Below are 13,515 nucleotides of genomic sequence, written 5' to 3'. Positions count from 1 at the left end.
AAAGGACCAAACTAAATTGCTGGAGTTCCCATTTAAGATTTTTTTTAAAAAGGAAACTCAGTTAGGCTTAGGCAACAAACCCTCGTTGATAGGTTCAGGAAAGGATCGAGAAAGACTTAGTTATTTCTTTAAACAACCTTGTTCATGGTTACGTGGTTAACATACGAAGAAAAAAAACGACGCATTTGCAATTAGGTATTGCTAAAAATACTGGATGCGAACAGCATGAAAAGTACACACACACACACACACACACACACACACACACACACACACATATGTATATGTCAACATATATAAATATAATATATATTTATCAACATACATAAATATAATATATATATATATATATATATATATATATATATAATTATTTCCCCAGTTTAACATTTTGTATTTCGAGTTTTGATTTCATGTTTTTGTTTTGATAATGATAAATAAAGGGCCATACTGCCTTTTCACTCACACACTCATTAAAATGATACTAATCTATTGACCTTGACATCAATCCTATTAGAAACCCTTCTCCCCTAGACATAACAGTACTCTGTACTCTGTAAATAAAACAAGAGACCAGAAATAGGAGCGTGAGCGGCGCTCTCATTGGCCACTGCTGCCTAGGACGCTGAATTGCGAGGCGCTAGGACCCAGCAGCAGCAGCGCCGCTCCTCGCTGCCGTGCTGATGGTCTGCGGGCAGACGTGCGGAGAGAGGAGAGAGGAGAGAGCAGCATCATCACCCGGTAAGAGACAGGGGACAGGAAGCGGGAGGAGGTAAGAACACTTGGTCACCGCGTGCATTCTGACATCACGACCGCATGCCGCATATGTATAACGGGGTTCCGTTATGTCCGTCACATCGCGTGATTTGTTTTTTGATTTACGTTTTTTTTTCGCACAGTTCTAGCCGGCTGTACAGGTCGTGATAAGAGTTGTGACATAAAGAGTGCAGAGGGCTCTCCGCGGTGCAGGGATGCTGTGTGAAATGACCTTAGTTAAAAATGTAAAAACCTTTTATTTTGAAATGACATATTCTCTAATTTAACCATGTGGCAACCTCCGGTTCTGCCGACTGAAGCTGATGCGTAAGTATGTACAAACGTGCATTCTCTCTACTGACCAGCAGAGGGCGACTCCTCTGGTTGTATAGAAGTCTGGTCTAAAATGACTCTACTTCTCTCTTGATTTATTCCCTCAGTAAACATTGTGAACATGAGTTTATGGTCTCAATCTCTAGTTTACAGTCTTCTTCAATACATTATGGTCCATTTAGAGTCAAACAGACCACAAAGAGGAGGATGCTTTAGGGGCGGGGCTTACTGTGATTGACAGGTCGTTATCACGGCATCGTCCGATCTGGGAGATGTCCGTGTTTTCGTCTTATAACTTAAACACTTTCACAGTGTTTTCAATTCATGAAAGTTAACATTTAAAAAGGTCTTGTTCAGTGTGCGGTTGCACTTAGCTCCACCTTCTCGTGTCATTTCTGGATGCGGAAAAAAACAAGATGGCGACGTCCAAAATTAAAAGATGCCGACGGACATAACTTCAAAACTTTGCTTCACGACGGTACTCAACACCAACTGTCAAGCTTGTATTAAATTCTACAATCTACCTTGAATTAAGATTGGAACCGAGCAACATAATGAATGTTATATTCTGCATATACTCGGATGGAACCCCTTTGTCAACACCAACATTTTTAATAGTAACTGTAATTAAATGACCTATTGTTCTCGGTAACTTCAGCTGTTGACCGCTATCGTTTTGCACAGTCGTGCATTAGGTGCGTTTCCATCAGCCGGCTGAGTGACGTGTCTGAGCACACGGTTCCAACGTCAGGAGAGAAAACACCAAACAGCTGTTGGACCGGTTCTCCTGTTAGCCGTTAGCTTAACCACAAGTGTAAACACGAGGTTATGGTCTCAATCTCTAGTTTACAGTCTTCTTCAATACAGCATGATGTTCATTTAGTACATTATGGTCCATTTAGAGTTAAACAGACGTATGCTTTAGGGCGAGGCTACTGTGATTGACAGGTCGCTGCCATAGATGTATATGGCGTCTCTGCGTCACTCCTCCGCATTCCAAATATGGTCACTTCCTTTCATTGGGGCCGACTTCATCTAGCATGTAAAGTTACGTAACATACACCAACATATACATTGGCCTTCTGGGTCAAGAATGCTGCTCATAAAAGAGCTTTGCTTAATGACCAGCAGATATATAATGCTGTACATATCAATGGGCCACAAGCCCCTCATCGTCTAAATACTGTCCCCATATTGCCAGCATATTTTAAAATTCAGGACTTTGGGTTTACTTTTAGAAAATCAAACAGTGTACTTGAGTAGTTTGCTGAACAGCATCCGTCAGTTAGATTTTTGGCACTGGGTCTGATATCCAAGGAGACTCAGAGGACGATTTTTATGAAAGTAAATAATACAGTCCATACAATATCCCCAACAATGAAGTCGTACGACTGTAATAATGCAGCATATTGCGCCCCCCCCCGGGTGGGGTGACCGGCCGGTGTCACATCACATTCCCGTCAGCGAGGCCTGAAATGTTAATGTTACCAGGAGACACTGGATCGCCGGCTGTTTTGGCCTGAGCCCAGCCTGCGTTTTGGTGCGCACAACTCACTCCTTGGGCACTTTGAGAGGTTGTAAATTAACCGACTGTTTCCTTTACTGTCCTAACAGCAGCTGAGTGTTTTATTTGTAGAAATCCAGAGCGAGAGAAGTGCCCCCCTGGGACTTTTAAGATGTTAACAAACGTGCTACAGGAACATCCTGACCGTCAGCATTCATGATTTGGACTCATATACACATACATACTGACAGACATGCATTATACATGAACCTGCTTATTGAGGTCGTCTCGGACGAGGTGCTGAGTTGTGGTTGTGGTGGTAAAAGCCCCGTCTGGCTCCAGAGGCCCAGTGGGACCATGAATCACCCAGTGCCGGCCCATCACCAAGATTAATAGCGAGCAGTAATTCTCACTTGCTCTTCTGGTTACTGCTGGCTTGTAATAAATAAATACTGGAGGTGATGAGGGAAAATGTTAGAATCAGTTCATGAGCATTAGGACAATTAAAGTGCTGACCGTCAGCTTTGCTTGAGGGTGTTTCCACTTGCATCACATGAACAGTGTAGTACTTGTAGCCCTTTTCATACATAGTCTGAACTTAAAGTTACTATGAGGACCTTATAACTGGTTCTAAAACAGTCAACACTGATGCCTCGATATAACCTACAGAAGTGAACGAGACCATCAGCGAGAAGATTGTCCATTTCTATATATTTATTCTTAATGCTTATCGCACCAATGACAATATTCACAGGCGAGTATTTGAAGTACATGAAGTACTCGGCGGGTGAAGGCCTAAAGTCAGTCAAAAACATTCAACATTTAGCCGTTAAAACTCCTTGGTTGCCTTGTGTGTTTAGTCATAATAATATCATTGTGCATCTGCATTGTACAAACATAACAAAATTTTTTTGAAAATGAAATACTTAAACCACTAACTAGCTCTACTCTGCAATACAAGTACGCTGCTGTTTCTTATTTCCATGCCTTGGGATAGGACGCCAATTATTTGCCTGGGGCATGTTAGCGTTAGCCTCATGTAGCATGATTAGTGATCTTCAAGTACGCACATGCGATCCCTTTTTTATGCGGTTCTTGTTTTGAAATGAAGCTAGCTAATTGTCGATGCTCTGCACCGCGCTCATACGGCGGTTACCCCTGATAACGCGCCCACGAGCCGCGACGTTTGCCGCGGAAGTGTAACGCCCACCCTCCACTTCCTCCCCAGGTAAACACTGTTAGCTCTGTTGGCACTGTTGCCGTTGTTTGCACTGTTTTGTGCCGTTAACGCCGCTTCTAGCTGCTGGCTCAGCCGTCGCCATGTTGAGAGCTGTGTGGAGGCAATCCTTCAATCATATCAATCAATCCCTGTTACTGGGGGATTGCTTCCGCACGGCTCTCAACGCGGTGATGGCTGAGCCGGCGGCTAGCAGCTAACGGTGCGAACAGCACGAACAGTGCAAACAACTGCAACAGTGCTAAGAGTGTTTGCCTGGGGGGGGGGACCGGAGGGTGAGCGCTAGACTTCCACAACAACGCTGCCGTCGGTAGGGACAAAGTTATTAGTGGTAACCGCTGTGTGGGTGCAGTGCGGAGCGGCGGCCATTAGCTAGCCGATGGCTATGGAATCAAAGCACAGGATTACAGCGGCGCACATTGTTCCACTACATCTTTACATAGCAAAGAGTTGTTTGTTGCTATATTAACACTCTGAATGTTGTACACAGAACCTTTAAAGATAAACTCTATCCAACCGCTTGTCTTCAATTTCATTTGTTTCTTCTAGCTTCTCTGTCTGTTTCCGTTAAAACACAGCCCTAGAGCACCATGGGAGGCGCGGCGCCGGACGTGGGTGCAGAGGGGGGGAAGGCCCCAGACGGCGGGTGGGGCTGGGCGGTGCTGTCCGGCTGTTTTGTCATCACAGGTTTCTCCTACGCTTTCCCAAAAGCGGTCAGTGTGTTTTTCAAAGAGCTGATCAGGGAGTTCGGGGTGGGATACAGCGACACGGCCTGGATCTCCTCCATACTGCTGGCCATGCTCTACGGCACGGGTGAGCTGCCGCTTGCTTTGCTCTGACAGCAAATCAAAACACAGTTTCAGACAAAGCGGAGACTTTGTGAAATGTAACATTTCTGTTGATATTAAAGGAATAGCAAGATATTTTTGGAAATACCACATATTAACCATACAGATATGAGTGCTATAGATCTTTTCAACTGTCATTCCACTTGTGTATCAATATTTGTATACTCTTATATACTAATTAATAGTATTTTATTATTTTTGTATATGATTAAACTAAATACTATTAACTATTATTATTACTACTATTATATACTTTTTTTTTTTTACGAAGCCCAAATATTTTCAGCTTTATTGCCCCAAAATGTTAGAAACAAATAAAAAATAGAAAAATCTAAAAACGCGTCCAGTAGCTCTGAAACTTAAGTGGGTCTAGCCGAAACTTAAAAGTGAAATGTGAATTTTGTCCTTGCATGGACTGTCCTCTCACTTGTATGGACTGTACATAACGTTTCCTCTCGTTCTGACTCTGTTCTCGTAGAAATTGCACTTAAAGGAGACATATCACGCTCATTTCCAGCTCCATCCTTGTATTTGCTGTTTCTACTAGAACATGTTTACATGCTTTAATGTTCAAAAAGCACTTTATTCATCACGTATGGTCTGCCTAAATATAGCAGTATTCATCCTCTGTCTGAAACGCTCCATTTTAGTGTCCGTCTCTTTAAATCTCTCTCCTGAAAAAAGGCCTTTTCCGAATTTTTCGACACAGTTTCCGAATACGGCTGTGTGCATTTCTTCGTGGATTGAGCGTCTTGATACACAGTATTCATACAGCACCTAGAACCTGCTTTGTAATCACAAGAGACGTGGAAATATCACTTTCTACAACATGGAACCTTTAAAGGGACAGTCGAATTTCTTTGGTAAATATGCATGTTTACCGTTTCTCCCAGAGTCAGATGAAAAGATCAATTTTCCCAGCTTTTTAAAATCTCCAAATCTGTCTTATTTTCCTGCTGTATCACACACTTGTAGAAGAACCAGACAACACAGACACACACAGCCCGACTGATTGCGTTCCACTTTATCCAGGTCCTCTGTGCAGCATCCTGGTCAACCGCTTCGGCTGTCGTCCAGTGATGATGGTGGGCGGCCTCTTTGCCTCTCTGGGAATGATCCTGGCCTCCTTTTCCACCAGCATCATCCACATCTACCTCTCTACTGGGGTCATCACAGGTCTGACTGTCTGCCGAAAGTTTGTGTCGTAAACTCTGACTTCTCCTAACCAAGATGAATGAACAAAGTCAAAGAATGTAAGATGCTTTCCTTCTTCTTTTGCTGCAGGTTTGGGGTTAGCCCTGAACTTCCAACCATCTCTCATTATGCTCAACCGCTACTTCAGTGAGAAGCGTCCTCTGGCCAATGGGCTATCGGCGGCAGGAAGCCCTGTGGCCCTGTGCTGCCTCTCGCCACTGGGCCAGGTCCTCCAGTACCACTACGGATGGAGGGGGGGCTTCCTCATACTGGGTGGCATTCTACTCAACTGTTGCGTGTGCGGGGCCCTAATGAGGCCTCTGGTTCCCCCCAAGGCGCTCCAGTCCAAGGACCTGGAACAAGACAACGAGGAAGGAAGAGAGAAGAAGAAGAAGAAGAAGAAGCCCAACGCCAAGCTGCTGGACTTCTCTGTGTTCAAAGACTCCGGATTTGTTATCTACACTGTGGCTGCGTCCATCATGGTTCTGGGGTTGTTTGTGCCTCCGGTGTTCGTCGTGAGCTATGCCAAGGAGCTGGGGAACGAGGACACCAAATCGGCTCTGCTGCTCACCATCCTGGGCTTCATTGACATTTTTGCACGGCCCACGTGCGGCGTAATTGCCGGACTGAAATGGGTACGGCCTCGTTGCATCTACCTCTTCAGCTTCGCTATGCTCTTCAATGGAATCACCGACCTGGTCGGATCACAGGTGAGTGGCAGCTTGCTCGTTATGGATCTGGAAAGTCCACAAGCGGGTTGCTCTTCCTTCACAATGCATTTCACATGTGTTACCAGGCCAAGGACTACGCGTCGCTGGTGGTCTTCTGCATCTTCTTCGGCATCTCCTACGGCATGGTGGGTGCCCTGCAGTTTGAGGTTCTCATGACAATAGTTGGCACTGAGAAGTTCTCCAGTGCCATCGGCCTGGTCCTGCTCATGGAGGCCATTGCTGTGCTGGTGGGGCCGCCTGGTGCAGGTCAGTCAGCACAAAGACATCATTTGTTTTTAAGGTTTTTGCTGATAGTAGGTTACACTCTTATTAGAAAAAAACTAGAACCATAAGATCCAAAGGTGCTTATATTTCCTGTAGTTAGGTTAACCCACAGATTGTATATAAAAGTGGATTTAGTTACCGTGACATCAACCCGTTGGTTTGTGCACTTCAGTTTTGAAGCCTCAAATTTGGCATTTTGAACCTTCGCCATCTTGTTTTTGGAACCAGAAGTCAACATATTTAAGAGAGATGAGCTAGGTAACAGCTAACGCTACAGAGTTAGCTTGGCTAACAAGGTGCATCTGTTAGTTACTTTAACTGGGATATAAATGGGTGCTGATTTCTTCTAGTGAAAAAAAAGCTAAATACAGAATGTGCATACTGGAAAACAGGCCTGGACTGGGACAAAAATTCGGCCCTGGGCTTTTTGGTCCAGACTGGCCCACCACAATCCGCGCACAGATACTGTGCCAACTCGGTCCGTTGATGTACTGTACATATAATCACACAAGCCCTTAATAACACTACTATACTGAATAATATCCCGTGATATTCTGGAGCATTGAATAAAATAAATGATGACTACACAGTATGTTGCTCACTTGCTCTTAAGAAGGATACTGGAGAAAGGATTTAAGATTCAAGAGTGTTTATTTATACAAATACTCATACAAATACAAATAGAACTCCCTGTGAAAGACAGAAACAAAAGATGTTATTAATATCCATTCAAGTTGTCAAGTGTTGACTAAAATAAATGTATAATAGATAGCCAAGAAAAGAGTGTATTGCTCTTACAAGGAGGATACTGGCTAAAGTACATCAGGACAGTGGCACTGGAAGACAACTGTAGGTCCCTCACAAAGCACACACTGGAACAAATATAAAGCTCTCCTCAGACAACATTCTTTTTGTGATTTGTACAAATCACAAAAAGAATGTTGTCTGTCTTTCATCATTTTCCAACACTTTAGAACCAGATTCACACCACACGCTATCTATTATGTCAAGTAAAGTTCATAGACAACGTTTCTGAACATTTAGTGAATGAGTGTTTATCCACGACATGTTAGCTAGCACACACACCTGCTATCACCACCACCAGTCTCCTCCTCCCCCTCCTGTACCACCATGGCAGCGGGAGCCTTACTTTCACTGTCCGACGACGCCTCCTGAGAGGGACCCGCCGCGCCCGGCGCAGCCAAAGCACCGGAGCCGGAGGCTACGCCACCGCCGCCGGCCCCCGCAGCAGCAAACATGTTTATTATATTTATGCTCTTAGCAGCATCAGTTGCGAGAGCTTTTTTTTTTCTTTTCCCTCAGTTTTTCTGCACCGCCTTTTCGTTTTTTCTCCATTTTTGCTTTCTCTTCTCTCTCACAGATTGCTAATGATGTGTCATTAGCTCATCATTAAAGGTGATTGGACGAGGGAGGGGGTCTGGAAAATGCGTGGGAGGGACTACTGGGCCTATCATAGGGCCACTGGGCCTCTTATGCGTCTTTACATACAAAAAAAAAAAAAAAAAGGTCAGCCACTGCCGGCCCATTACTGACCGGCCCACCGGGAAAACTCCCGGTACTCCCTATGGCCAATCCACCCCTGCTGGAAAAAGATGAGCAGCCGACTGTTTGGAGTGTCTTTTTGAACAACCGAACGCTAAATTATGCTATGATAGCAACGCCGTGGTAGCGACAGCGTGGTAGCAACCATGTCAGGCAAAGAGGATCACAGCCTTAATTATACGTTACTTTAAGCCTTAGTATATCTTAAATGGGGAGTTTTATAAAAATGCACACCATGTACATTTTGTCATGAGCGGGGAAATTAGCTTTAGAGACCACAACTGTTTTTTGGCTGAAAATGTGTATTTCTGCTGTTAAGTTGGGAATTTCAACATAGGGGTCTATGTGGATTGACCAGGCGGCAACCTTTTCTGGCGAGTGAAACTAATGTGGAAGTGTCTTAAAACTTCTATTCTCTTTACTGACCAGCAGGGGGCAAAAAGAAGTCTGATTTTATAAAATGAATCTACTTCTCTCTTGATTTATTCCCTCAGTAAACATTGTAAACATGAGTTTATGGTCTCAATCTCTAGTTTACAGTCTTCTTCAATACATCGTAATGTCGATTTTGGAAATTATGGTCTCCTTTAGAGTAAAATAGACAATAAAGCAGGGTATGCTTTAGGCCGGGGCTACATTGTGATTGATAGGTCTCTACCATTCCATTTATGGTAACTTCCATTCATTGGTTGCGAAAAAAACAACATGGCGACGGCCGTAATCCAAGATGGCGACGGCCGAACTCAAGGCTTTAAAACGGCAGTCCACAAACCAATGGGTGACGTCATGGTTACTACGTCCATGTCTTATGTCTTATATTAATACGTCTATGGGATTGATTCACTTTTGGAGCCAGCCTCATGTGGCCATTTGAGGAACTGCAGTTTTTGGCACTTCTGCGTTGGCTTCATTTTTCCGACCTGGAGGTTGCCGCTTAGTACATTAACCCAAAAGATCTGTCTGTATCGACAGTATTGGATTGCTCAAACATATCATACTCACACCAAACCAAAAAGCCAGTCAACTGGCCATATGTTCCTCGTTCCTCTCCCCTGTTCTTATTAGATACAGTTAGGGCATTTCTGCCATACTTGGACAGACTTGGTGTGACAAATCCACTGTTAGTACTGCGGGTTGTATGATGTTTATACAGAAGGAGTATGTAAACTAGCATTATATCTGTATGTCTTTTTCTATTTCATCCTCTCATCTGTTTCCCTGTTTCTCCGCCAGGCCGCCTTCTTGATGCCACCAAGAACTACATGTGGGTCTTCCTGCTGGCAGGATGCGAGGTGGTCCTCTCAGCCGTGGTTCTGGCCACTTGTAACTTCCTGTTCATCAGAAACAAGTCCTCAGCTTCGGCTGAGGACAAGCTGGAGAGCATCGCAGCGACGGACGATGCCGAGACAGAGGTTTGCGGCAAGCCTGCGGAGTTGGATGAGGAAGAGGAGAAGGGAGCAAGAGAGGGGCAAGAGAAGGAGACAAAGGAGGAGGTGATACAGGAGGAGGAGGAGGAGGAGACAGACAAAGAGAGAGTAGAGGAGGTCAGGCCAAAGAGTGTAACAGTGGACTCACAGGCAGTGGAAAGGTTCTTAAAAGAGCCACAACAAAATGGCGACATGGCCACTACTACTGAAACATCCCTGTGATCGGGGATGAGATTATAGTCTGTGTTCATGCCTTTTATTAAAAAACCCAACGGCAGGATGAAGGGAACTTTGAAGTGTTATAATGATACTATTGGATAGTTGTGCATTCCTCGAAATCAGTGTCTGGCTGATTGGTGTTACTGCCATATGAAATAGTAAACGTCAGCAATATGTTATCACTAGATGTTTCATAGAATAACACAGTTTTAGCACTGCCTTGTTTATTTTGATGTAGAAACCAGCAAATAAAGTCAAGGGGTGATTTTGACGATAATCTATAGTCGTGTCAGTAAATCCCATGAAAATACTATAACTACAGAGGTTTTACCTGTAGGTGGTGAAATAAATATTGTGTGCATTGTCCCTGTAAAATACAAAAACACATTCAAAATATAAAATAACAATCAATTTATCCTACACTCTTAGGAATAAAGGTGCTAACTAGAACTACATATCGTTCTTTGTTTTGTCCCCATTGGACAAAACAAAGAACAAACTTTTTTTGTCTTTTGGTAGAACCATTTATAAATGTTCAATCTTAATCTGGTTGGGAGGACCTTTTAACAGATCCTTGAAGACCTCTTTCTTCCAAAAGGGGTTCTTAATGAAACCCTTAGTCTCACAAAGAACTCTTGAAAAACCACCAAAAAGGGTTCTCCAGAATGGGTAGAACATCAGCCCTTCAGGAACAACTCTTTTGGAACTCTTGCGAAAGCGGTTCTCTTGACGTCAAATCAAAAAGTACAGTTTAAAAAGTTGCGTTAAACCGCTAGTGGCATAGCGACGACTAGCGGGCTAACCGCTAACACAAGCCAGCCGGGAACATGCTAGCACTGGTCAGTCACAGTCACTGTCTGAGTTTGCATTCTCGCTAACTATCGATTAGCAAACCATGCCTCAGTCTAACATGCAGTTAGTTTTTGGCGTTTTCATTGGATTTGTTGACAATTTAGAAAAACGACAGATGTATCATCCAAACCCTTTAAAGAGAAAAACTGCTTTTATGCTTAGAATGTGTAATATAGAGTCAGGACAGCTTAGTTGTGTAAGTAGGAGCAGCTTTCTATTCATGCTTAAAAAGGTAAATGTTTGCCGTGAAAACGTTTGAAAGGCCTCCCTCACTTCCTGGTATCATCAAAGTGTTTTCTACTGTGGTCTGTGCTTTCACAGTTCAGCCGGATTTGATGTTTTAAGTGAGAAGTGGTTTCTGTCGTATCGGTGCTAAATGGTTGCTACATGCTTGTTGTTGGTCTTGTGTAGTAGCTTTGTGAATCCTCCTCGGGTTCTAAGCGGGGCCCGAATATTCTCCACATCTTCGTTATGGTCTTCGCCACCATGTCTCTCTTAGATGAGATGTGACGTCCAAACTTAAGAGTTTGTGATACGGTAAGGGGGGAGGAAACCGCATGCGCGTAACTGTTGCTGATATCGAGCTTAGAAAGCCAACGTTGTGGCCAAAGAGTTTCACAGGAGAAAAGAGAAGCTGAGCCGTCGAGATTCAGGCCGACCGACCCTCCAGTGGGGCGAAAAACAGACTTTGAGGAAGCGTCGCTTAACTGAATACTCAATTACTACTTTAATTAATACTTTTCCTTTGAACTCATGTTGCCCACGTGCTTGTATGATATGCGCTGTGTGTGTGTGTGTGTGTGTGTGTGTGTGTGTGTGTGTGTGTGTGTGTGTGTTTCAGTGACGCGGGATATTGAAAGGAAAAATGTAGTTTATTTACAACTTGGCTTGTTTTTCGGTTACGTAGCAGAGGGCGCATTAACACATTTTAACAGGGTTTCCTCCAACGCTGCCCTAACGTGCAGTGAAGTTAACACGAAAGGAGAAAAAACGTCGCTCTCTTGCTGTTATAGTCCAGGCAGTCTGGTGTCTATTTCATAGCGCACTCACTGTTCAACTCAACAGCTGTGTGAGTGATGCATCTATCAGTATCCATGGTGCCGGGTGATTTTCTTTCCAGTGCAGACCAGCGCGTGGGACTTTGTGTGAAGTGTCACTCAGCTGAGGAAAAAGCCCACAAAGTCCTCATTTTATCATTCAACGGAGAGGCTGGCTACCAAAACAATGGTGTGTTTCTTTAACGATACACCTGCAATATATGCTGGGGGAAAAAAAGATGTATTTTATTTTTGTAATGCTTCTATATGACTGGTGCATTAAATTAAATATTGTATTTATTTTCAGATGTCATAGATGATTATTTTATTCTAATGTAAGCCAGCTGAATATCATGTGCTTTCCTAGATTTATTTAGTTCTGTCTTATAAAAATGTGACTCAATGTGATATAAATGTGCATCTACTTGTGATACATCTGTCTCTGTCTGGCAGAAAAACTCACATCTGATCCTGGTACATATACATATATGTAAATATATATATATATATATATATATATATACATATATATGTACAAATTCCTACTTAATGTCACTGATGTCAGTCCAAACAGACTGAATTGTTGTTTTGTGAAAACGAATACATATTCTGAGAAACATCCAGGTTAACCCAACCGTGTAATTGTCCTGAGTGTAAACGAATGTAATCATAAGTCAAGTCTTCTTCCTGTGTGTCTCTTTTAAACAATATTAGCAAGCCCTTCATGACACGGGCTGGTCTTGTTCATTTGGCTATTAATAAAAATGTAATATTTTGTCTGTGTTCCTGTTGAAATTTCAAATCCCAATGCAGTTGCTTATCAGTGAAATAATTAATTTCTTTATTTGTATCATTACTTACTTTTAAAAGTTATTACAGAACTGTCTGAGATGGTTGTGAATAAAGACGTCTGGAGTAATGCAAAATAATAATTCTGATTGTATATACAAAACATGAATACATTGTTACAGATTAGACTCCACCTATACTGGTACACACGGACCACAGACCTCTAAAAAGTTGCTGACATAACAGTTTAATAATTGGGATACAGTACTTTACATGCTTATATTGCTACTTTGATTTGTGTAGAGAGGGTCTGAGTTTGTCTTTTCCACCCACCGTCTCATCTTGGTTCCGTACACCACGCCAGAAGGGGGCGACAACACAGCAAATTAGGTGGATACCAACTATTATTTGTAAGAAGAAGAAGAACGCTCCCAGGTAAAGTTTCCCACCGGTCCTGTTTCACCGTTGCACACATTTGGATCGTGCTGCGCGAGGAATACTACACTAACCCCCACACTATTACAGGTGAAACAACAACATATGAAAATATAACGCTATGTACGGAGACGTAACGTTACAGCGAGAACGTGACCGGAGCAGCGGGGGAAGCTGCCCGAGAAACAGAACCGTGACCCACGTTCTAGTTCTGTACCGCGGCGGTGCATCATGTGCTACACGGCAACTGACCGCAGTTAGCTCTGCTAGCTAAAGAGCAGTACAGCTCAGGCACAGCGTCTTATTATGTTTACTTCATTCAGTGT

General features: G+C 43.3%; 2 protein-coding genes across 5 annotated transcripts in view; both read left to right on the top strand.

Moving 5' to 3' along the window:
* The first annotated feature begins 704 nt into the window (after positions 1-704).
* On the top strand, positions 705-12,867 carry slc16a3a (solute carrier family 16 member 3a). 2 transcript variants are annotated; one of them, XM_068731562.1, is made up of 6 exons: positions 705-772; positions 4,380-4,643; positions 5,711-5,854; positions 5,963-6,582; positions 6,669-6,849; positions 9,664-12,867. In XM_068731562.1, exons 2-6 carry the CDS (start codon positions 4,421-4,423, stop codon positions 10,077-10,079), a joined length of 1,584 nt encoding a protein of 527 aa, XP_068587663.1. In that variant the 5' UTR covers positions 705-772; positions 4,380-4,420; the 3' UTR covers positions 10,080-12,867. The 2 variants fall into 2 exon arrangements, with proteins under 2 accessions (XP_068587663.1, XP_068587664.1); XM_068731563.1 differs by lacking the exon at positions 705-772 and having other exon boundaries at positions 4,229-4,643.
* A 328-nt stretch (positions 12,868-13,195) lies between these two features.
* dus1l (dihydrouridine synthase 1-like (S. cerevisiae)) overlaps positions 13,196-13,515 on the top strand; it is an 8,522-nt gene continuing 8,202 nt past the window's right edge. For 2 of the 3 annotated variants that reach the window (XM_068731513.1, XM_068731511.1), the window contains exon 1: positions 13,235-13,515. This exon is cut by the window's right edge and continues 505 nt beyond it. The gene's annotated coding sequence lies outside the window, so the exon portion shown is untranslated. The other variant, XM_068731512.1, reaches the window with a different exon arrangement.

Source organism: Cebidichthys violaceus, unplaced genomic scaffold (genome assembly GCF_023349555.1).
Source record: "Cebidichthys violaceus isolate CVI_PGR_0920_01 unplaced genomic scaffold, fCebVio1.0.p SCAF_52, whole genome shotgun sequence".
Classification (NCBI taxonomy): Eukaryota; Metazoa; Chordata; class Actinopteri; order Perciformes; family Stichaeidae; genus Cebidichthys; species Cebidichthys violaceus.
The sequence above is the reverse complement of the archived record's forward strand: the minus strand, read 5'-3'. Positions and strand labels throughout refer to the sequence as shown.

Bases quoted from the DNA above. Each gene is read 5' to 3' on its own strand.
- slc16a3a (XM_068731562.1), top strand. From the start codon at position 4,421: ATGGGAGGCGCGGCGCCGGACGTGGGTGCAGAGGGGGGGAAGGCCCCA. The intron at 6,583-6,668 runs GTGAGTGGCAGC...ATGTGTTACCAG, and splicing joins CCGACCTGGTCGGATCACAG to GCCAAGGACTACGCGTCGCT. The intron at 6,850-9,663 runs GTCAGTCAGCAC...TTTCTCCGCCAG, and splicing joins GGTGGGGCCGCCTGGTGCAG to GCCGCCTTCTTGATGCCACC.